This window comes from Artibeus jamaicensis, unplaced genomic scaffold (genome assembly GCF_021234435.1).
Source record: "Artibeus jamaicensis isolate MK-2021 breed Jamaican fruit bat unplaced genomic scaffold, CSHL_Jam_final contig_548, whole genome shotgun sequence".
Lineage (NCBI taxonomy): Eukaryota > Metazoa > Chordata > Mammalia > Chiroptera > Phyllostomidae > Artibeus > Artibeus jamaicensis.
In genome coordinates, this window is record NW_026521883.1 from 14,220,620 (window position 1) to 14,244,297 (window position 23,678).

A 23,678-nucleotide genomic window follows, 5' to 3' on the forward strand; every position below is an offset into this window, starting at 1 on the left:
TTTGTGTTCAGATCACAGGTGGCCGTCACCAGAATAACTACTGCTTGTTGGAACTTTGCTTTTGTTTACTTATTAACTATCGTGCGCCACTACAGGCCAAAAAATAAACAAAAAATCTCCGTTTCTTGTGAGGTTAAGAAGTGGGAACCTGCCCCTTGACATTCTTCACTCTCCCAGTTTTCGCCCAACATAGTTCTCAGCAGCTTTAAGAAGTAGCGTAGCACAGTCCGCGGACACTCTCCCGCCGAAGTGGGGGCGGAGCCATAGGAAACTCCGCCTCCCAAACCCAATCCCAGCTCCCTGCTGGCGGACAGGAAGCAGCGGCGGGCTTAGCAGCCCGGGAACTGGCCTCCATGCGCATGCGCGCGCCCCCGGGACGCCCGGTGGAGGGGGAGGAGCGGGAGGAAGGGGTGCGGCTCCGCGTGCCCGTTGGGCGCCCATGCATCACGTGGCGAGGAAGGAGGCGGAGGTCCGGGTTTTGGGGAGGGCGATTGAGAAGAGGAAAGGAGCGAGGGAAGGAAAGCGGGGAAGGGAAGAAGGAAACGAAAGAGGAGGAGGGAGGTCTCTGTTTTGGAGGAGCTGAGAGCTTTGCCGGCCCCTGAAGTGGAGCGTGAGGACGGTGCTCTGCCCTTTCTCCTGCCGGGGGAGGTCCCGGCTTCCCGTGGAGGCTCTGGACCAAGCCCCTTCAGCTTCTCCCTCCGGATCGATGTGCTGCTGTTAACCCGTGAGGAGGCGGCGGCAGCGGAAGATGGTGTTGCTGAGAGTGTTAATTTTGCTCTTCTCTTGGGCGGCAGGGCTGGGAGGTGAGGCACGACCCGAAGCGCCGGGGGCGCCGTGGCCCCCGCGGACTGCGCGGCGGCAGCGGCGGCCCTGCCCAGCACACCCCAGTCGTGCGGTTCGGAGGGCGCATCAGTCAGCCCCGCCGGCCGGCGGCGCCACTCCGGCGCGCAGCGCTCCCGGCTCCCTATTGTCCCTCGTACCCCGACCAACGCGGTCGGTTCCCTTCCGCGTCGGGCCGAGGAGGCTCAGAGCCTCCGGCGAGGCCTTCCCTGCCCCCTACCGCCGGGGTGGCACGGAATGTGGGGGTCGCTTTCCAGAGAAGCAAAGTCGGGAGATCCGGGTCTCTAGGCGAGAGCCGGGGAGCCCAGGCCGGTGGCTCCATCCTTCCAGCCTGTTCGCTGGGCTCCGGGGCGTGCAACCAGCGCGGGGCCAGCTGTCTCTGTCGTCCTGATTCCGCGTTCATTCTTTTTACCCTTCTGTTCTCATCCCTTCCCCGGTGGCGGATTCCGGATTCTGTTCCGCGAAAAAGGACTGCTTTGCAGGCTCTTGCGAAGTTGCGCGATTTGTGCGGCTGGGCTGGTGAATTGTTCTTTATCAGGGCTGGCGATCCAGACCGACCCGGTTCTGCAGAGGGTGCACCGGTGGAGGGGTAACGGCAGTCTGCTGCTTGTCTGAGCTGAAAGGCTTCGGTTCTACCCTGTCTTTGCCCGAGTGGAGAGATCGCTGGAGGGTGTGTTCATGTTCAGTGAAAACATTCTGTTGCCCAGGGGAAAGGGTTTGGTGGGGAGAAGGTACTCTGTTTCTGGATATTCTCTGATCTGTAGGCTGGATTGGGTTTTTCTTTTGTCACTTAGAGCGACGGTCCCTGGGTGACCCAGCTTTAAGAGTTTTCTTAAACTGTCAGGAGGAGTTGACATTCGGGGTAATTGTCAAAACAGAAGCAATGCCCGTCCCCCTAAAGTGGAGTTAAATTTATTAAAAAGATGCAATTTCTTGATTACGTGGGTTTTGAAGACAATGTTTGTTTCTATTGTATCGTAGGACCAGCTGCATCATTTTGTTGTTGTGTCAAGTGCTTTGTTTTAGGTAAACTTTTTGACTTGCCCAAAGTATGCTTAAATACCGTGATGCGTTTTTAGAAGTATTGGATTGAAAAAATTTCTGGAATGCTTTAGATGGGTATACCCTAATTTGATAGAACATATCTGAATATTTCGTGTAGTATATTGCTTTTCTTTTGTCACTTTGACTTATGATTGCAGAGCTCAGCATATTTTTGTCCCGTATTCTGCTTAGTCTGAGGTTAATAACTTTGTTGATAACTTCTGTCTTTTAACTTTTGTGATTATGATAGGGAGTTAGACACTGATAGTGTCTAAGGTAGTAAACGGTAAGATGAATACTTGAGGTACTTCAAATTACTGATTTAGTATATAAACTGTCCTTTATACATAAAGAATGAAACAGAAAAGAAACTAGTGTAGTCTGATGGTCGAAGAAGATAAAGTAACAGCATAATTTTTGTGGGTAAGCACCTTATTACGTATTTCTAAGTTCAGAACTCTGGAGTCATTTATAAAGTATTATTTTGCATTAAACAGTGGTTAAAAGGTTTGTTACATACTAAAGGCATTTGTTTTAAGCAGAACTTTAAGAAACTTTTGATTTTAAAATTAGCATTAAGATTGTAGCTTTTGGGTACATGGAGCTATTTATAATCCTATGGCAATATCGTGTATTATTTTCATCTATTAATCTGAAATATCAAGTTTGTAAGAAGTTTTAATGATGTTAGGTAGAATAGAATATATTCAAATGGACTATTTAATTGATAAGCAAATGACTATGTTTGTGTAGATTAGGAGAATTAGTGGAAATAGGGATTTAACTTGAAAGTGTAAATCATTTTAGGTACTTAATAAACCCTTTCAGTTGCTTTCTCCTGATTTATCAATCACTGTTTTGTATTAATTTTTTTTGCTCATAATATGATGGACCGGTAACTGGAAGAGAGAAAGTGTTTAGAATGATAAAATTTAAACTTTCCTAGTGCTGCCCATTTGTAGCACATGTCCCAGCCTATGCTGTATTTGTAGGAAGATAGAGTAACATTTCTAGAGTTCAGTAAGTGTCTGTGTAGACATGTACTCAAATATATACATAAAATGCTTTTCTTTATTCTTTGTAACCAATTAGAAATAAATTTGACCTATTTTTATTAAATATAGCCCAAATATTTTTTATGTATGTGTGATTATTATTTTTAACACAAATATGCTGGATAGTTGATCTTTTTTTAAAAAAGTTAATTAGTGTTTGAGGGGTCAAAAGGTATTTTTAGCAGTAACTTCAATCCCATAACGTTTTGGTTTGATGAAATCATACGTAAAATGAACTTTATGATTTTTTTTTTAATATTTAGAAATGTGGTATAAATGCTTTATACCATGCATTCTATAGAAATAAATTTCTGAGAGTTTGGCCCAAAGTGTTAAAAGTATTTCTTTCACTTCTACCAGCAAGAAAGAATCTATGAAACTAATAAAAGAGACAGGCATTTTGTCTTTATCTTCAAGGAGCTCTGACTCTTTATCTTTATAACTAAAGATTGATAATCCAGTTAGCTGTATCACTTTAAGTGGGCCATTTTCTTACGGCATGCTGCAAGAACTTTTAAAACATACGGTACCTGACTATTTAGTCATGTGCCCACAGATGAAAAAGGTTGAAAATCCTGCCCTAAATTAGCAGTATCTTCTCTGTGTATGTAAGGGCCTCTCTGTGTAGCAGGGGTTGAGGGCAGTGGACAAGGCAGGCAACTCATCTTTTGATGTCTTTTTTATAACTTCCTAAGATCTTCAGGTGTGTTTATTATCTGGTATCTTAAATTTTCCTAAGGATTTGAGTAGGGAGAATAAGGGCGATTGTGTTAGGAGTTATACTTTTCAGCGTTTATGAGAGAGGTAATATTTTACAGTTGAAGAAACAGGCTTGAAGAAAGTTTTTCTAGCAACAGCCATTCAGACCCAAGCCAGTTGACCTCAAAGCCTGAGCTTTTTACCATTATCCCCTCATACATTTTGAAAGCAGTTTTCACACATTAGCTCAGAAGTGACCTCTGGACCCAACCACCTTAGAGATATGTTTTGTTTGATTTCCGGTGTTTGTAAGTTTCAGCTAGTGATCAACATTGAAAAATTGGGACATTTCTCAGTGAAGTTCCTGGATTTGGGGGATTTGGGGGGAAGACTTGAAAATTCAGGCACTACTAGGCTGTATTTCTGTTTGGAGTTGAGTGGTGGAGCTGTACATGCTGCCCTCTTTAGACTTGGCATGTGCTTACCAGTCAGTGCAGTTCCTTCCCATCATTTTTGCTGGTAATACACTTGGCCTACTTCACTCATTTTTGTTACCTGCCTGGGTCCTGTAAGAATGCTAATTGCATCTCTGTCTTGACTTCATCTTGCATGGATGATTCCAAATTTTCAAATATATGTATTTTTTGACTGACCTCTTATCTAATGTATGTGTGTATAGTAATTATTTTTCATAGTCTTAAAAACTTAAAAACTGACATGAGTTTATCTAGCTTTAGGTTATTAAATATTATTTAAAACCCCTGTTTTCGTAATGCCAACAATTTGAAGGTCTTAAAGAATGATGGTTATAGTTTTTCCCAATAGCTTTAGCTCAGTGAGCAAATAAATAAGAAATCATTTTTTCTTCTGTTGGGATGACACTCTCAGAAAATTGATCGAGGGTCATATGAATAAAAACTTAGACTTTTTTCTTTTGAAGAATGGGCTATAAATATAAACTCTGCTTTTGAAATTAAGAACATTGAAATGAAACAATAAATTCAACAGTAAGTTACATTTTTCTTACCTTGTTGGGAGTTGACAGATTCACATATCAGAAGATTCCCATACAGTAAATCTCGGACCAGACTTAAAATGTTGGCCTTTGTAAAAAAAATTATTATTACTATTTTTAAAAGATTTTATTTACTTATTTTTAGAAAGAGAGGAAGGGAGGGAAACATCAATGTGTGGTTGCCTCTCACTTGGCCTCCACTGGGGACCTGGCCCACAACCAGGCATGTGCCCTGACTGGGAATCAAACCTGCGACCCTTTGGTTTGCAGCCTTTGCTCAATCCGCTGAGCTACACCAGCCAGGGTTGAAAAAAAAATTATTGCTTGATTGATTTGAGAGGGGAAAAAAGGGGGAGAGAGAGACAGACACTAACTTTTGCATTTATTTCTTGCTTCTTGTATGTGCCCTGACCTGAGATTGAACTTGAAATCTTGTGCACACTAACTAGCTGAGTACCAACTGAGCTACCTGGCCAGGTTGTGACTTTTTTCTGATGGAAGTTTTTCTAAGAAGCACACATTTACTGTGTTCTTAAAATGGACTGAATTTAATCTTAAATGATTGAGGTTTAGTATAAGAACAACTTTATTGTTCTGTGTTCTATTGTATTTTCTATTTTTTACTTTTTAGAAAAAATTGAAATGGGCACTCTACATTTATTTTAGGTGATTGTGTGTTTTTTCATTGCTGCAGCTGGTTTTAATAGTATTTTCAACTTTGGGTTACATGTCTTGGCTTGCTTGCAAACCTTGAGGTATCACTTTTTAATTCATTGTTTCTAATATATTTTCTATGGGAAGACTAAATAATCATACTTGACACACTTATGTAAAGTGGAATACATGAGCTTTAGATAAGTTTTTTTTTAACGTATATCTTTTGGTTTTATAGGGCTTAGTGTTGAGGTTGCCCTGTTCTTTTACATTGTTAACAACTGGGATGATGATGTACTGTTTTGCTAGTTAGAAGTGAGGTGAAGTAGAATAGAGAGAAGAAACTGATGAATGACCAGCAAGACATAGCAAATAAAATACACAATTGTTTGGTTGCCTGTAGATCATTTCCTAGATCTGAATCTTTAAGTACTCTGATTTGAATTTAATATATAAGGTTACTGATATTAAACATACCCTAAAATGTACAGTTATAATACTGTATCCTCTATAGGAATGTAAGCTGTAAGTTAAGAAAAAGTATTCTCTATACTTAAAGGAAAGCATTAGGTAAAAAAGTATTTAAAGGAAACATTAGATAAAAGGAAGATGACAGAGACTCTGGATACTGTGTTTTATTGTTTGCAGTAAGTAGCTGTTGTGTGTTACAGTTTTGGTGACTTTGTGATTTGTATAAAGTTAAATTTTTAGTCTTTGAATTGTATCACATTGTAATGGTTAGAAAAATTTTGCCATTTTTGGAGGTATATTTTTGGTATGGCTTAGCTTCAAACATAGTTTATGGGGAGCACCAGAAATGGAGTTTATGTGTGTGTGGAAAGGTTTGGGTGCAGGGAAAAGGGAGTCATTGGACATAAGTGCTGACATGAAGTTTCAGTGAGAGGCCTATGTGGCCACTAAGTGGGGAGACAAATTGGACATACAAGAGACTGTGGACAGATACACAAAGTAATTTCCAGTTGGAGCCCTAAGTCACAGGGCAGACACTAAAATTGTAGGAATTTATTTGCATTTGGTCTGTTTTCACATGGGCAACTGAATGTGACATGCTTGGGTAAAGAGCCCAGTTTTTTTTTCTTTTTCTATCAAAGGAGATACTGACTGATGGTTGTTAGTGATTCTTCCAAGCAACTCTTCAAAAAAGTGTGCATGTTCTGAATAAAAATCTGCCTAGTTTAGCTGTCAGTTTTTATGTTAGGAAGAGGAAGCAATGTTAAAGATAAGTGGAAAACGTAATAGTCCTACTGGTTAGATTTTATTGAGGGTAGTAACATTTCTATCCAGCAGAGTGAAGGCTTTGCCTTCGTACTAGTGGGGACAGTTCTGTCCTATCTAGGTTGCAGGAAACAGCAGTACAATACTGAGAACAGTCCTCAGGAATGGGCGCTCTCTTTGATAATGTGTGAATTTATTCTGAATTCACTCGGAACTACAATTCCAGCTGAACATTGTGAGAATGTGTACAGTGAAAAATGCTGTTTAGTCATCAGAATTTATTGTATGTCTGCAGCTAGTAGGAGTCATGAAGGCACAGTCATGAGTGAGAAGGAAAGTAAAAATCACTTAGTCTAGACAGAAATGCCAAGATAAAAAATATAGTTCTATTTACGTAGTGTAATTGCAGTTGAAATGAGGGTGTATTAAGCTGAAGAGACATCAGCCAGTTGGGGAAAGCTTTTTGAAGGGAAAGGCTTATGGTATAGTAAGATGCTAGTAGGTTTACTTGCCTGGAATGAAGATTCCATGGCAGGAAATAAGGGGGAATGCTACCTGGGCTAGGGTAACGAGGACTCTCTAATTATTCACATTCTAGGTCAGAGTAACTGAGGCAGAGTATGATACAGTAAGGAATAAATTAGATGATCTGGGTGATTGAATCCTGGATTAGGTAGTGATAATAGAAATAAGTAAGGACAAAACAAATGACATGGAAGAAGAATTGGTAAAGCTTGGCAAATGTTTAATGTGAAGATAAAATGTATTGAGTGCTCATTCTGTTGTTGAATTTCGATCTTAGACACTGTTGCATTTGAGAATGTGGTTTTATAGAACCTTGAGGACCTCAATCTTTGCAGTTGAAAATATCTAAGATTTTAAATCTTGATAGAAGGTTATAGGTTGGGATATGTGTCCAAGTCTGAGATCTTATCCTGTGTGCAAGCTAATACTTCTGTTGGGGATTGGTTAAAAGTTTGCACAGCCCTTCAGTAATCTGTGGCTAGTCGTTTGTGAAGCACTGTTCTTGAGAGTTGGGAGATAGAAGTTTGGTGAATTTGAAGTGGAGTGGAGCAGTTACATTTAATGGCGTATTAGCAAGTACATACGTTTTTACTTTAAAAGTGTATCTTTACTTTTCTTAAGTTGGAATTATGCTTTTTAGTTCAAGAATATGCTTGATACTCTTGATTATATGTGAATTATGAACTTCCTGTTTCAGAGACAAATTGGGGAAAAGAATGTGATCTTGAGGCAAATGTACACATATGATTTGTAAAGCAGAATTTCTTTCCATTGGTCTTTGCTTGTGTTGATGATTGCAAGGGATACATGCAGACATATTTTGAGGTCTGAACTTTGGATTTTTGTCTTCAAAAGAATGCACATAGAATCCTACACTTATGTGTTGACTGAGATATTATAAGGTGGGCCAAAAAGTCCATATGGTTTTTTTCCATAAAAATAAAAGACACATTTTTAATTTTCACCAGTAACTTTACTGATCTGGATATTTTGAGTATGTTGGCTATCTCCTGCATGGTATAATGTTGGTTGTTCTCAATAATGTCTTGATTTGATTGCTGTCAACTTGGCCGTGGAGCATCATAAACTTTACAAACCACTTTTGACACGTTTGATCAGTCACAGTACCTTCTCCAAATACTGCTCAAATCTCTCTCTCTTTTTTTTTTTTTTTGGTGTTCTAGTTGCATTTTTTACCTTTCTTGAAATAATAAAGCATAGTATGCTGAAAATGTTGGGTATTTTCTTCCATCTTCAGTATTAAAATGGCTACACAAAAATTCACCAGTTTTGATAAGTTTTTTAAAATGTGTGCTGTCTCAATATAATTTAACAAAATTGTTTTGAATGCAGTTAAAGACAACTAAGCATTATTTAAGCCATCTTACAGAAAAAAACTTTTTGGCCAACCCAATAATTTGCTATCATTTAAAATTTTTAAAAAATTACTGATTTTAGAGAAAGGAGGGGGGAGAGAGAGGGATGGAGAGAAAGGAACATTGATTCGTTGTTCTACCCATTTATGCATTCTTTAGTTGCTTCTTGTATGTGCCCTGACTGGGGATCGAATCCATAACCTTGGTGTATCTGGATGATGCTCCAACCAACAGAGCCACCAGGCTAGGGCACTGACTCTTTTCCTGAGAATGAAATGGGATAAGTTTGCAAAAAATATTGAAGAGATTGTAAAGTGCTGTGCAAACATTATTAAAATTATGGTGTTTCCAGACCGACTTTTGTTTGGAATCTGTTAGTTACAAAACACAGATGGATAAGATATATTTATAAAATTGAAATACTAGAATATCATTAGCGAACATTAGAAAATAGAAGTCAAGAAAATTTATAATCTTTTGTCCAACACAGTTTTATCACTTTTTAATACTAATCTTTCAGTTTTTTAAAATGTCTGTTATTATGAATTTATATCATACAATTTATGCAGTTTCGTGTTCTATAAAAAATTAACATGTAGCCCTGGCTGGTGTGGCTCAGTGGATTGAGTGCCCACCTGCAAACCAAAGGATCGCTGGTTTGATTCTCAGTCAGGGCACATGCCTGGGTTCCAGGCCAGGTCCCCAGTTGGGGGTGTGCTAGAGGCAACCACACATTGATGTTGCTCTTTCTCTCTTTCTCCCTCTTTCCTCCCTTCTCTAAAAGTAAATAAAGACAGTCTTTAAAAATTAAAAAAATTAACATAGTTAAAACATTTATGTAAACCATACACTAAAATATTCATAAGTAATCTAGAGACAGTTTTGGTTGTCACAATTGGAGGAGTGTTACTGGCATCTGGTGGGCAAAGGTCAAAGATGTAGCCAAACATCTTGATAATGTACAGGACAGACCCTCCCCACAATAAAGAATTATCTGGCCAAAATGTCAGTAGTGTTGAGCTTGAGAAACTCTGTTCTAAAGGAAATTTGAGTTATTGTACTTTTTTCTTTTCCTTTATTTCTGATAGCTTGCTGTCTTAATTGATGACTTAAACTTCGTAAGTTTCCCACATTCCTGTCCTGTTCAAGCCTTCCTCTCCCAGTGCTCTACACTGCAGTTGTAAAACGTTTACTTGATCATTTATCTTTCAGCACTTCCCATTCTTCTCTTCATTGTGCAGTTTGTAGTAGGGAGGAAATCTGACTGTTAATTTATAATAGTGATTGAATGATTGATAGTCCATAAGGATTATTTAAAAACCGAACTGAACCAGTTGCTTGTTAACTCAAAAATAGCTATGGATTAGTAGGATTTTAGTTTCTGTGGGGAAAGATATTCTGAGGTACTGAAATCAGCAAGTTACTCTGCAAATCTATCTTCAGAATTAGTTCTACCCAGTTTCAACTTTTCTCAATTTATTCAAAGTTTTGACTCATAAGTCCTCAACAATTTCCATGTCTTTTTCATAACTTTGTCTCCCCTTACCTTAATATCATCAATAGTGCCTTTGGCAAAATTGTTTTTATTTACCCACCAGATTTCCTAGAAGGAGGCAGAGGCAGATGGTTGGGATGTAATAAAGGAAAAGGGTGAAGTAATAAGAGTGGGTTTAGGATGAAATGCAAGGTCAGGGTCAGGTAGGGTAGTGACTGGATCCATTTTTTGTGTGTGTGTGTATGTATTTTACTTAGGTGGGTTTAAAATCACAATCCCTTATATGTGTTGCTGTCTATTTGTGCCTACAGTTTATCAAAATGGTATTAAGACGTTTCAAATTAGCATAGAAATATAATTTATGTACATATTTCAATTTTTGGATTTTTAAATTGTATTTTATAAGTTAGTGGTAGAAATAATAATACATTTAGTAGGTTTTAATCATTGATGTTTTGTGTTCTTTGTGATTGGTGATTGGTTTAGTTTATAATTTAAAAATGAACGGCTCATTTTAGCTTCTGATCCAGCTAGCTTTATTTTTAATTCTTAGAGACTAGTTTATCTCAAAAAAGGGGTGTGTTGAAATATGCTTATAATTATAGGCACACCCTCTTATCTTGAACTTTCACTTGTAACTGTTATGTGTAGATATTTGCTTGTAGAAAATGACTGGTTTGTAGTGAAGAAATGGGTATCGTGGCTTAAAATTGAAGTTACATTATAGAAGTAGTGTTTCCAAGAGTGCAGTAAAGGCACATAGTATAAATATCATTGAAATATAGGACATGATAGTGCCCAGAAGCCTACTTTTGTCCTACAGCAAACAGTTTTGTTAGTGGTATTCAGTGCTTCAATATCATAGTGAATACATACCATACGTAAGAAGCATTGCAGTGTGATGCCTAAGGCACAGTTGATGACTCAAGTTCTAGGAAATGTCCTCTTACTTTGGAGTAAAATGCTCTGGGTACCGACTTTTAAAATTATGCAAGTTGAAAACAACTTGATTACAAGTTATTTTTCTGAGGAATGGAAATGTGCCATCCTTAATTTATTCTTACACATCCTTTATTGTAATTAAGTTTTTCTGTAAATAAGATCTGTAATGTCAAACATTTATACATATTTCTTTCTCCCATTCTTAAGATTATAGAATCAACTTTATTTAACACATGAAAAAATTAAACTTACTTGTTATATAATATTGTGTATCCCACACAAAGATGATGACATTGACCCATCATCAGGAAGCTATACTCTGTTGGCTGTTATTCCCCCCAGTGTTAATGGAATTTTCCTTCTATGTTTTTGCTTCATTCTTATTTTTAACTTAGATTGGAACAGAAGATTGTAGTTTTGGATTCAGGAGATGTTTGCAAATGTTCCTGGGAGGTAAGATGCTTACCTACCCTTGGAATATGTAAAATAATCATCAATAGCTAGCATTTATGGGAAACTTAACATATGCCAACCACTGTTCATAGGGCATTTTGTGTATTATAAAGTCAATCTGGTATGCTTATTTTATAAAAATGGGAGCAGGTTCAGGAAAACCGGTATTTGAATATAGTCAGCTGGCTCCAGAATTCTTGCTCTTAAATGCCATACTGCCTCTTAGAAACATATCTTGTAGTATTTGAGCCATTTGACTTTTGGTCAGTTAAGTTTTTTCACAAAAGGTATATTTTTTGACATTAGAAAATGTTTATAATTAAGGGGGAAACACTTTATAGGACATTTATGCACAATACTATTTCAGTTTTGTTACGGGTACATTTATATATTGTGTTTATTTTTGAAAAAACTTGAGGTTAGATACTAAATCTCTGGATGGTGAAGCATAAGGTACCTGTCTCTACAGTAATCACTTTTGTATGAGGGAAAATGATTTTCTTTTAAGGCAGGTTACCATTAGTAAATGGTGACTTTCAAAAGTTATAGGAAATAAAAATACATTTGGCCCTGTGTATCTGTAGGTTTAGCATCTGTGCATTCAACCAACCACAGATTGAAAATATTCAACAAAAAAAATCCCAGCAAGTTCCAAAATCAGAACTTGAATTCGCCATGTGTCAAGCACTACACTACACTTAATCCATGCAAATGAAGTGATGTGTAGGCATTCCCTTCTGTATGCTATATGCAAATAATAGATTATATTCAAATACTATGCCATTTTACATAAGAAGGTTTAACATCTGTGGGTTTTGGTATTTGTGGGGGGTTGTAGAACCAGTCCCCTGTGAATGCCAAGGAACAACTGTACTCTTCTCAAATTGTAAAATTGTAAAATTTAGTCTCCTGAGCTCTTTTAGGAGACTTAACATTTTTTTTTTCTACTTCTCACACCTCTGGTCATTTTCCACTCTTGCATGTGGGTAGTTTTTTGACACTGCTTTTCTTTTTTACACCAGTTTTTCTTCTAAAATTTTGAACATTATTTATCTATTTTCTTTATCTTATATGTACAGTTACTCTACCAGTTTTATATGTAGGCATTTGCTTGACACACTATATTTGTTTTTTTCCTTAGAAACTTTTATACTTTCTGAAAGGTTAGAAGTATATATAGTCCAATTAACATTTATATACCTTTCACTTAAATTTATTAATGGTTATCTTTTGCTACATTTGCTTTCTCTAAATACTCCCCCCTTAGCCGTGAACCATTTGAAAGTAAGTTGTACCCCTAAATAATTCAGTATGCATCTCGTAAGGTTAAGGACATTGTCTTATGTGATCAAGAAGATTATTTTCTCTTTCAGTTAAGTTTGGGGATGTTTAAATATCCTATGAAGCTTGTAAATACTAGGCACTATGGTCAATGCTGTTGGTACGCGTTATGTATAGGTATAATCAAGTAGTAGTAGAGAAAGGAGGAGGCATTGGCAGAATGAGTGCACCGCAGGATGGAGCCCTTTGATGTAGTCACAGTGACACAATAACATGATAGCATTGAGGTTATCACATCAATATGATCTCTTAGGATAAAGATGTTAATAAGGGTGAGCCTAGCCCAAGAAGATATTTAGGTAGAGGGGAAAATCAATAGTAGTTTAAATGGAAAGATCTGACACATAGGTAAACTTCAATTATGCAGAAATTTTCTTCAGTGGAAGCTGTCATTTTCTGACTGTCATAATCTAACTGAAGTCAGATCACTAGCATCATACTGTACCCTAAGTTAAATGTATTTTATTTTCATCATTGTCAGGTAACAGATGTGTTTGTTTATTGCTAAGGACTTTACATGAGAATATCTTCAGTGAGTATTCTGTTCTTTATTAGAAGGGATAAAGTAAGTTATAGATAGCTGTCCTTTGAGTCCTTCCTGTTACCTTCCATGTCATTCATTTTGCCCTGCATGGGTAATATATCAGAGTGATAAAAGAAGCTTCAGGTCTGTGTTAGGGACAGAGCAGAACTCGTTTGTTTTTTTCTATTGTTGTTATTTTCTTTTTTAATACTAGATTTGTAGGCTATATTTTCTTTCATACAAATCTACTTCATGTAAATAAAGGATTTAAATTAAAGGAAACAATAGTCTATATTATGAAATACAAATTACGTGTTAACTTAAATGGCAATGGATATTTGGAAAATGTAGTTTCTATGCCTGCACTTAACTTATTAGTTGTTTTGAATAACCCATAATATGCTGCTGACCTGCTTATTTTTATCTCTAGTTCAACTTCTTCCTTGAAATCCAGGCTCCTGTATCCCAACTGCATCTTGAGTTAGATGTCTAATGGGCATCTCAAACTTAACATGACCAAAACAAACCTCTGATTCCATTATCTTTAGCCTTTTGTCCTGTAGTCTTTTTTCTATCTCAGTAAATGGGAGCTCACTTCTTCCCTAGCTCAGGACAAAAACTTTATTATCCTTGGTTCCTGCCTTTCATACCTTGCATGCAGTCCCATTAGCTCCTCCTTCAGAGTATATGCAGATTTTTGACTCCTTATCACTAGCTCCACTGCTACTACCCTGACTGATACAAGCCAACATCCATTTCATTTAATTACTGTAAAACCTGCTAACTGTTCTCCCTGTTATCTTGATCTCCCAGTCTCTTCTCAACATAGCAGTCAGTGTGATCTGTTTAGAAGCTATTTGGTCAGGAACATCTACTAGCAAATTTTATATGTTAAAATGGTAAGTTTTATGTTACATGAATTGTACCTCAATGAAGCACATGATAACAAAATAAATTAATGAAACCCCATTTTAGTGGTTTACTAGTTTAAACGGAAAAGCCAAAGTTCTTAGAGTGGCTTGTGTGGCCCTACCTGATATACATGTACACTTGTCTACTTATCCTCCTAGGGCCTGTACAGTTCTTCCCCCTTGTTTGTTTCTGAAGTAGTGGTAAATACACATAACATAAAATTTATCATCATGACCATTTTTTAAGAGTGTACTTCAGTAGCATCAAGTATTTTGTTCTTTCTCTTTTAAGTCTTTGCTCAAATGTTAGGTGTTCCTATTATAGCATATAAAAATAATAACTCCTTTTGCATATTCTCTCTGCTTAACCTGCAGTCAGTGACTCGTATTGTTTGTTTTATTGTCTGTCTCCTTTTCTAGAATAAAGCTGCACAAGGTCAGTAACTTTGTTTTATTCACTGCTATATTCCCAGGACCTAAAACAACACCAGGCATTTAATAGGTGCCATTATATGTGTTGAGTATGTAGATGACTACTAGACTGCTTGCACTTTTTATAAATTACATAAGAATTAGGAGTTTCTAAGTGTGTCTGGAAGTACTTGGCTGCTAAGTCTTAATTTAGTTGACTTTAAAATGGAATGAAACTATCATTTTTGTTAGTGTATTTGAGTATTTTTATATGCTCTGTTAATTAAAAAGTTAGGTAGGTTGAGTGAGTTATATTCGCTATAAAAACTAAGGTACTTTTTTCAACTACTGTCTGCTCCTATTTCTAAAAAATGTTATTTTGAAAGCACTTGACAATTGTCATTCAGTGTAAAAATTGGACAAAAAGGGGAAATGTAAAATGTCTTTATGGTTTTCTGATTATACCCAATAAAACTTGTAAACCATACTATGTTATTAATATGAAACTTTAAAAACTCATTTCATTTATAATTTATTTATTTAAAAGATTTTATTTATTTATCTGAAGAGGGGAAGGAGAGAGAGAGAGGAACATCAGTGTGTGGTTGCCTTTCCTGCATCCCCTGCTGGGAACTGGCCTGCAGGGAACCGGCCTGCAACCCAAGCATGTGCCCTGACTGGGAATCGAACCGCGATCGTGTGGTTCGCAGGCCTGTGCTCAATCCACTGAGGTACACCAGCCAGGGCCTATTTATTTATTTATTTTTAGAGATTTAAAAAATTTATTTATCTTTAGAGGGGAAGGGAAGGAGAGAGAGAGAGAGAAATATCAATGTATGGTTGCCTCTCATGTGTCCCCTGCTGGGAACTGGCCTGCAACCCAGGCATGCGCCCTGACTGGGAATCGAACTGCAATCCTCTGGTTCGCGGGCCTGCGCTCAATCCACCGAGCTACACCAACCAGGGCTATTTATTATTTTTAATATATTTTATTGATTAGGTTGTTGTAGTTGTCCCATTTTTTTCTCCCCTTTCTTCCCCTTTGCCTTGCAGCCCCCCCCCCCCCCCAGCTTTCCCCCACCTTAGTTCATGTCCATGAGTCATATGTATAGGTTCTTTGGCTTTTCCATTTCCCATACTATTCTCCCCCTGTCTATTTTGTAGCTACCATTTATGCTTCTTATTTCCTGTACTTTCCCCCCCATTCTACCCACTCTCCTTCCCCACTGATAACCCTCCATGTGATCTCCATTTCTGTGATTCTGTTCCTGTTCTAGTTATTTTCATAGTTTGTTTTTGTTTTAGGTTCAGTTGTTGATAATTGTGATTTTGTTATTTTACTGTTCATAGTTTTGATCATCATCTTTTTCTTAGATAAGTTCCTTAACATTTCATATAATAGAGGTTAGTGATGATGAACACCTTTGAATTTACCGTATCTGGGAAGCACTTTATCTGCCCTTCCATTCTAAATGATAGTTTTGCTGGATAGAGTAATCTTGGATGTAGGTCCTTGCCTTTCATGACTTCAATCAAATACTTCTTTCCAACCCCTTGCCTGCGAAGTTTCTTTTGAGAGATCACCTGATAGCCTTATGGGAACTCCTTTGTAGGTAACTCTCGTTTTTCTTGCTGCTTTTAAGATTCTCTCCTTTTTAAAAAGATTTTATGTATGTATGTATGTATGTATGTATGTATGTATGTATTTAAGAGAGGGGAAAGGAGGGAGAAAGAGAGAGAGAAACATTAATGTGGGGTTGCCTGTTCCCTACTGGAGACCTGGACTGCAACCCAGGCATTTGCCCTGACTGGGAATCGAATTGTGACCATTTGGTTTGCAGACCAGAGCTCAGTCTACTGAGCTACATCAGCCAGGGCTTCTCCTTATCTTTAATCTTGGGTAATGTAATTGTGATGTGCCTTGGTGTGTGCTTCCTTGGGTCCAACTTCTTTGGGACTCTCTAAGCTTCCTGGACTTCCTGGAAGCCTATTTCCTTTGCCAGATTAGGGAAGTTGTCCTTCATTATTTTTTTCAAATAAGTTCTCAATTTCTTGCTCTTCCTGTTCTCTCTCTGGTACCCCTATGATTTGGATATTGGAACATTTAAAGTTGTCCCAGAGGTTCCTAAGCCTCTCCTAATTTTTTAAAATTCTTGTTTCTTCATTCTATTCTGGTTGAATGTTTATTTCTTCTTTCTGTTCCAAACTGTTGATTTGAGTCCCAGTTTTCTTCCCATCACTGTTGGTTCCCTGTACATATTCCTTTATTTATTCCTTATTTTGCGACCATACTCAATCATTTCTGTGAGTATCCTGATTACCAGTGTTTTATACCCTGCATCTTATAGGTTGGCTATCTCCTCGTTGTTTAGTTCTTTTTCTGGGCTTCTGATCTGTTCTTTCATTTGGGCCATATATTTTTGTTTGGCAGGCCTGGTACATAGTAAGGGGCAGAGCCTTAGGCATTGGCCAGGGCGGGGCAACCCAGGGGGATGCTTTGTGGCCCCAATGTGGAGAAGGGGTCAGAGAGGGAACAGTGTCGCTTGCTCTGCTCTCAGAGAATTTTAGTCACTTCCCCCACGACCCACAAGCAAATTGGGCCCTTTTGATGCTGATTCCCCAGATGGGTGGGTATGTGTTTGTTCTAGGACCCTGGGGGTCTTTTCAGTGAATCCTGCTATGAGTCTTAGAGGGTCTCCTCCTGCTGAAACTTCCACAGGTTTTTACAGCCAGAGGTTTTGAGGCTTTATTTCCCTGCACTGGAACTATAGGTTGTGTGGTCTGTCTTGCTTCCCAGTTGTTTCTCCTAGTTTATCCGCACGCACATGTGGGACTGCCTGGCCAGCCAGCCACCACCTTGCCTGCCCTGGTTCTCCATCAGCCGCTGTCTTGCCACGAGTCCTCTGTGCCCTGGCTGCCTGTCTCCGCCCCTCCTGCCCTTCCTACTGGTCTGGATGAATGTTTCTTTAATTCCTTGGTTTTCAGACTTCCACACAGTTCAATTTTCTGGCAGTTCTGTTTATTTTTTGTTTTTAAATTTGTTGTTCTTCTTCTCTTGGTTGCGTGAGGAGGTAAAGTGTATCTACCTGAGCCTCCATCTTAGTTGGAGGTCTCCTTCGAGTAACTTTAGAATCATTGAATGTTAAAACTAGAAGAAATTTTGTAGTCTGGGTTGGGTTACTTAACCTCTCTGTGCCTCATCTTAATTACACTTGTGCTATATGGTTGTTACAAGGGTTAAATGAGATAAATTATTCTTTAATTAACTAAGCCATAATTCACCAAACATTATTTTAAGCTCTTAATATGTATTAGTTCTTTTAATCTATTTAACAACATTACTAGCTACAGGTATTGCTGTTTAATCCATTTTACAGATGGAAAAACTGAGGTACAGAGAGATAAGTAAATTGTCTTAGATGATTCAGTAAGTGGCAAAAGTGGGATTCTAACCCATGATGTTGAGTTCTACTTATACATAAATGTAATGCTTGCTAAACTGGTGGAACATAAAGTAAGATATGTTGACCATGTACTTTTGTGGTTATTGAAAAACTTAATTGCAGCAGGAATATAAGAGTTATAGTTGTCTAGAAAGTCATGTAAAATGGTTTTGAAAGCTGCATGAGTAATAGTAAAGAGAAATATCTGAAATGTACTTAGGCCATTAGTAGATTTTAAAAACCATATCTGGTGAATAAATCTATAATAATTTTCTTTTTAACCAGTTGCATTTTGTGAATGCTTGGCCTGTTAGAAATTTTGATATTTCTTAGGTGAGTATGATAGGCTTACATATTTTTAAAAAGACTTTATTTACTTTTAAAGAGAGGAGAAGGGAGAGAGAGGGAGAGGAAGATCTATGTGAGAAACACTGATTGGTTGCCCCTTGCACGCCCCTATCCAGAGACCTGGCCCACAGCTCAGGCATGTACCCCTGACCAGTAATTGAACCGGTGGGACGACACCCAACCTGCTGAGCCACACCAGTCAGGGTAGATTACATATTTTCTAATGATTGACTTATGGCTGTCTTAACAGCAAGGTTATGAGAGCCAGCATCCTTTCTTTATAAATACAAATGGAAATTTTCATGAAACATTGAATGGATTCATTAATTCTTAGAGCGAACATTTATCAAACACTTGTTTTTTCTGTTTGACTGTTCTAGATACTGAGGGGTACATCATTAAGTAAAACAAAGCCTTTGTTCTCGTGAAACATGTTCTAGTGGAGGAGGGATTTATATCAATAAAAATACTATGAAGAAAGTTAAAGCAGGATATTGTCTGGGACAATATGCTTTTAGATATGATGATCAGAGTAAGCTTCTGAAGAAATTGACTGGATATCTGAATGAAGTGTGGCAGCCCCCCCTGCTTGGGGAAGATGCTGTAGGCAGAGGAACAATAAGGAGAATAATGTGGGTTAGTGCATAGAGTAAGGGGAGAGTGGTAGAAGATAAGGTGAGACAGAGTAGGGTGGAGTAATGCAGCCCCTGGTAAGGATCATGTTCAGCCTTGTAAGCCATGGCTAGGACTTTGGGCAGTTGAGAAACCTTTCGAAGGTTTTGAGTAGGGTAGTGACACCATACAACTTTACTTGAACATTACTGACTGTTGTGCGAAAAGTAGACTGTAGAGGGCAAGAGTGGAAGGAAAGAGGGCATATTTGTCATTGTTTTTTATTTCCCAGACCCTTTTGAACTTACTGTGTTTGACACATTTTCAGCCTTGTGAATTCCATCTCTCCCTAATTTGCAAGTAGGACACTGGCATTTAACTAGTGTTCTGAACTAGGCTCCTGTAATCAGAAGCATCACTGGAGACCTGAATTCCCAACTGAGCACACATGTTTGCTTGCTCAAGTTCTGCCAGTAATGTGCATCTTTCAGACAATTACGAAAAATGTTCTTCCTGGTTGTTTTAACTTTGTGTTTCTGGTACAAAAATGACATTGGAGAGGGAGAGCAGTGTTAATTGTTTTTCGCATGAAATTTTTAGGGTAATTATGGTTTATACCTCTAGCTTCCGGGGACATATGGCTAATCCTGAGAAAGATAGAAGTGGTGAAGGTTTCAGTATTGTCAAATAATAAAATGTGAATTGAATACTATCATAATGGGTTAGGCTTAGGGAATGCTTTAGTATATGTGAAAAAAATCTGTGGATTCTGGGTCAGATTTCCTTTGTGGGATTTGCATGTTGATTTGCAGGAAACACAACATCTTGGATTCCTATTTGTGTCTGGTACTATATTATAGAAGCAATGATAATGTTCGTACCAAGTCATAGATATTTTTGGATTGATGGAACTTGGGAGAGTCTAGCAAGTAACAGCATCAGGAATAGTATAGTCAAATAGGAATTAGAGTAGACTAGGAGGCAGTTTAGAACTAGGGAATCAAGAAGATCTGTAACAAGGGGAGATCAGATAACAAAGGTGAGTAGATCAAACGCCAAGCTCTGTTTAGATAGAGTTAAGGAGATGGGTGAATATTTAACTGCATCAGTGAGATTTGGTGATAGAGCTGCACTCTATCCCTATATTTTGAGCTTTCGCTTGGTTGCTAGATTATAAGAATAAATCTCAGTTGAATAGGTCCAGACTCTGCATGTGAGACCAGGCAATTTTATGGTGTCTGATGGAGCTATGTAGTGCAAGCATTGGAGATTGGGATGGGTTCCTGTAAACTGTCAGTTTCAATCATTAGCCCTGGAAATCAAATACATTATATATTTTTCATCTATTAAAACTACATTCTGTGGTATTTCATTACATGTTTTTCATATCTTAGGTAGATGTCAGTTTAGGTTTTGGAAGGTCCCTGCCATGTACTGTATTTTGATCATTTTTTCCTTTTTAGTTTTTTTGGTAATCACATCAGAAATGTGAATCATGACTTAACTAGCCTTTGATGTGGGTAATAGAATTATTGTGGAAAAATCATGAAGTCATCAAAACGAAGATGATCTCCTTGGCATTGCCTCCTATTTGCTTTGTGACATTGGGCTTTTTATATGTCTCTTAAACCTCAGTTTTCTTTCAAATGGGCTAATACTTCTTACGTTACAGGTCTGTTGGGTTGATTAAATGAAAAAATGTGGAATGCTTGGCCTGGGAGATGGCATGTGCTAAAGTTATAACATCCAATTTATATACATAGTTTAATACTTAAAAATAGTTTTTTGAGTGTGTACATTTTGAAATAATGGAATACATATTTAAAACAAAGTAGGCATGTGTAGTTATGGATTTTAAATTTTTTCATTTGAAAATGTGAAGCTTTAAACAACAAAATAAAATGTCTTTACCTAGATTTTCATGTGAATTGTAATATACTAGATTTTCAAAATAGGAATAGGAAGAAACAATATAGTATTAGTATATTACATGCTGAAAACCTAAAGATATTTTTATTAATTAAAGTCAGGAACAAAGTAAAAATACCCTTACTTACTGTTAATCAGCATAGTTTGGTGGTTCTAATTAGTGTAGTATGTTGAAAAATAGAATTATGGTTACCACAAACAAAACAGCCTGATGACCCAGCAGTTCCACTTCTGGGACTTTATCTGAAGGAATCCAAAACACTAATTCCAGAGGATATGTGCACCCCTGTGTTCATTGCAGCATTATTTTACAGTAGCCAAGATTTGGAAGCAGCCCCACGGTCCATCAGTAGATGAATGAAGAAAAAAGTTGTACATTCACACAGTGGAATACTACTTGGCTGTAAAAAAGAAGGAACTCTTACCCGTCATGACAGAATGGGTGGACTAGAGAGCATTATGTGGAGTGAAATAAGCCAGTCAGAGAAAGACAAGTACCATACAATTTCACTCATATGTGGAATCTAATGAACAGAAAGACCTAACATGAAAAATAAAAACAGACACTGAGAGAGCAGGCTGACAGCTTTTGGGGGTAGGGTTGGGTGGGGGTTGTGGAGGATGGTATGGGGGGGATAAATGGTGATTGATGGAGACTTAGGGTGGTAAATGCAAATAAATTTTAAAAAATGGAAAAAATAATTATAAATAAATGAAAAATTATTTAAATATGAAAAGCAGAATCCATGGAGTGCTAGCGCCTTCCCTCCCCACCGAAAGAAGAATATTCTTAGAAATCCACACGCAAATCATGGGGCTCATGAATCCCCTACAGTGCAGCACATGGATCTTAGGTTAGAGCTGTCGCAGAGTTGAAAAAGATGAGTTATAATCAGTCAACAGTAATGAAATTAAATGCTTAAGGGGCTTACTACAGATTTGATACCTGTTTTGCAGTGCTCTGCCTATTCACTCTTATTATAGTATGAAAACGGTGATGGAAAATATGTAAAGAAGGATCATATAGCTGTGTTGCAAAAACAGTTGGCCAGCTGAAATTGGCCTATGGGCCTATCTCTTATAGATTATTTGGAAAGTTTTTCTAATTAGTACATTACCTGTAATATTAGTTAAGGTATTTTTTGCTTAAATAGTAGCACCTGTGGTGCCCAGCCCCATTATGCTATTAAAATCTTAAGGGTATCCCTGGCCTGTGGACTGGAAGGTTGCTTGTTCAACTCAGTCAGGGCACATGCCTGGGTTGCTGGCCAGGTCCCCAGTTGGGGGCTTGTAAGAGGCAACTGAATGATGTTTCTCTCCCTCTTTTTCTTCTTCTTTCTCCCTTTCTCTAAAATAAATTTTAAAACTCTTTTAAAAAAAAATCTTGGAGTAAAGCAGGCATATAGAAAAAGAAGGAAATAGCTTCTGGTAGAAGTCAGGGAATTTCAGAATGCAGAAAAGTTGTAGAGCTTCTCAAACTTGCATGTGCATATATATATTATTCTGGTAACCAGGTAGTGCCTGAGTCACTTTGGGTGATCAATAGATCAGGGGGAGCCCAAGATTCTGCATTGTTAATAATTTCCCAGGATATGTCTGTGTAACTCATCTCTGAAACAGTACGGATGGCAAGGTTGTGTGTCAGGAAAACACAAAATGCTGTATGTAGAGGATTTAATTGGGTAAGGATTGAAACATCCACACACACATTTCCACTCTCAGTGGTAATACTTAATGAATGAATTTGTTTTGTAAATGCATGGTGAGTAGTAGGTTTCCAGATACTTTTTAGCTTTTCAGTTTAAATGTGGAGTTGGATCTTTAGTATTGCTAAGAAGTTCTTGAAGTGGTGTAGTTGCTCCTTTCTCAGTTGATATTTTTTCTTTTTTTTCCCTCATGTGTCAGTACTTTTAATATTGTAAACATATAATTGTAGTAAAAAGACGATATAAACAGGATGTAGCTCCTCCATTTCTATGATCAGCACACTGCATTACAGCAAATCAAGTTTATATCCCACCATCAGGTGTGGTTCTCCCATTAGTTCGCTTTGTGATGGGTCATTAAGAATATCTTCAAATCCAATAGTCTCGTCATTACCCCTCAAAATATTCAGTGGAAGGTTTGAGCTTGGAAGAAATGAAAGACACTGAACCTGTTGCACTGCCTTGAATTCCATTTGCAATTTTAATGGAGCACATAGACCCTTGGTGTTTCTCAGTGTGGAAAAATTCATTTTATCTTGGTTGAGCTGGAAATTTTTTTCCGATTCAAGAAGATGACTGGGCAAGAGTTCATTTTTCACATGAGTGAAACCTTCTTAAAGAGGATCATGACTTTCAAAAAGTCCACTTGCTGAAAGTTCCATAACTGGAAAACTGTCCTTTGGTTGAGATCTAGGTCCCCTGGTATTCATTTTCAGCTTGCTTCGTGAACAATCTCTTAGCATTCTTACCATCAGCCAGCCTCCACTGATGTTTTTTCTTGATGTTTGGTTTCTCCAAATGTCTTTTTTGCTTAAACCTGTGATCACTGGTTATTATTTATTCTTTTATTTCTCCCATCTCTTGGTATTATATGTCCTAGGGTGTTTCCCTAGTGGTTATGATGTTGGCTAACTAATATATATTCCTATTAACAAAAATATAGTTATTTGTGAATAATAAGCCATTATAGGATGCTTAATTCTTGGAGCCAAGTAGATTGTTGATTTCATTTATTTTACTGAAAGAAGACAAGTTGGAATGTTTTGAATTGTTTTTGTTTTTGATTCTGATCTTTTATTCTGAAAAATTATATAAATTAGGGAAAAGTAAAAGAAAGATC

General features: G+C 37.7%; 1 protein-coding gene and 1 pseudogene across 1 annotated transcript in view; one reads left to right on the forward strand and one right to left on the reverse strand.

The window, feature by feature from the left end:
- Nucleotides 1-464: 464 nt before the first annotated feature.
- The window catches only part of ADAM10 (ADAM metallopeptidase domain 10), a 123,091-nt gene continuing 99,877 nt past the window's right edge, over nucleotides 465-23,678 (forward strand). Inside the window, exon 1 of the mRNA XM_037151069.2 lies at nucleotides 465-803. Within this exon, the coding sequence (XP_037006964.1) occupies nucleotides 749-803 (55 nt within the window). The 5' untranslated portion in view covers nucleotides 465-748. The remainder of the gene's footprint in view (nucleotides 804-23,678) is intronic.
- On the reverse strand, nucleotides 22,846-23,310 carry LOC119053477 (proteasome maturation protein-like; annotated as a pseudogene).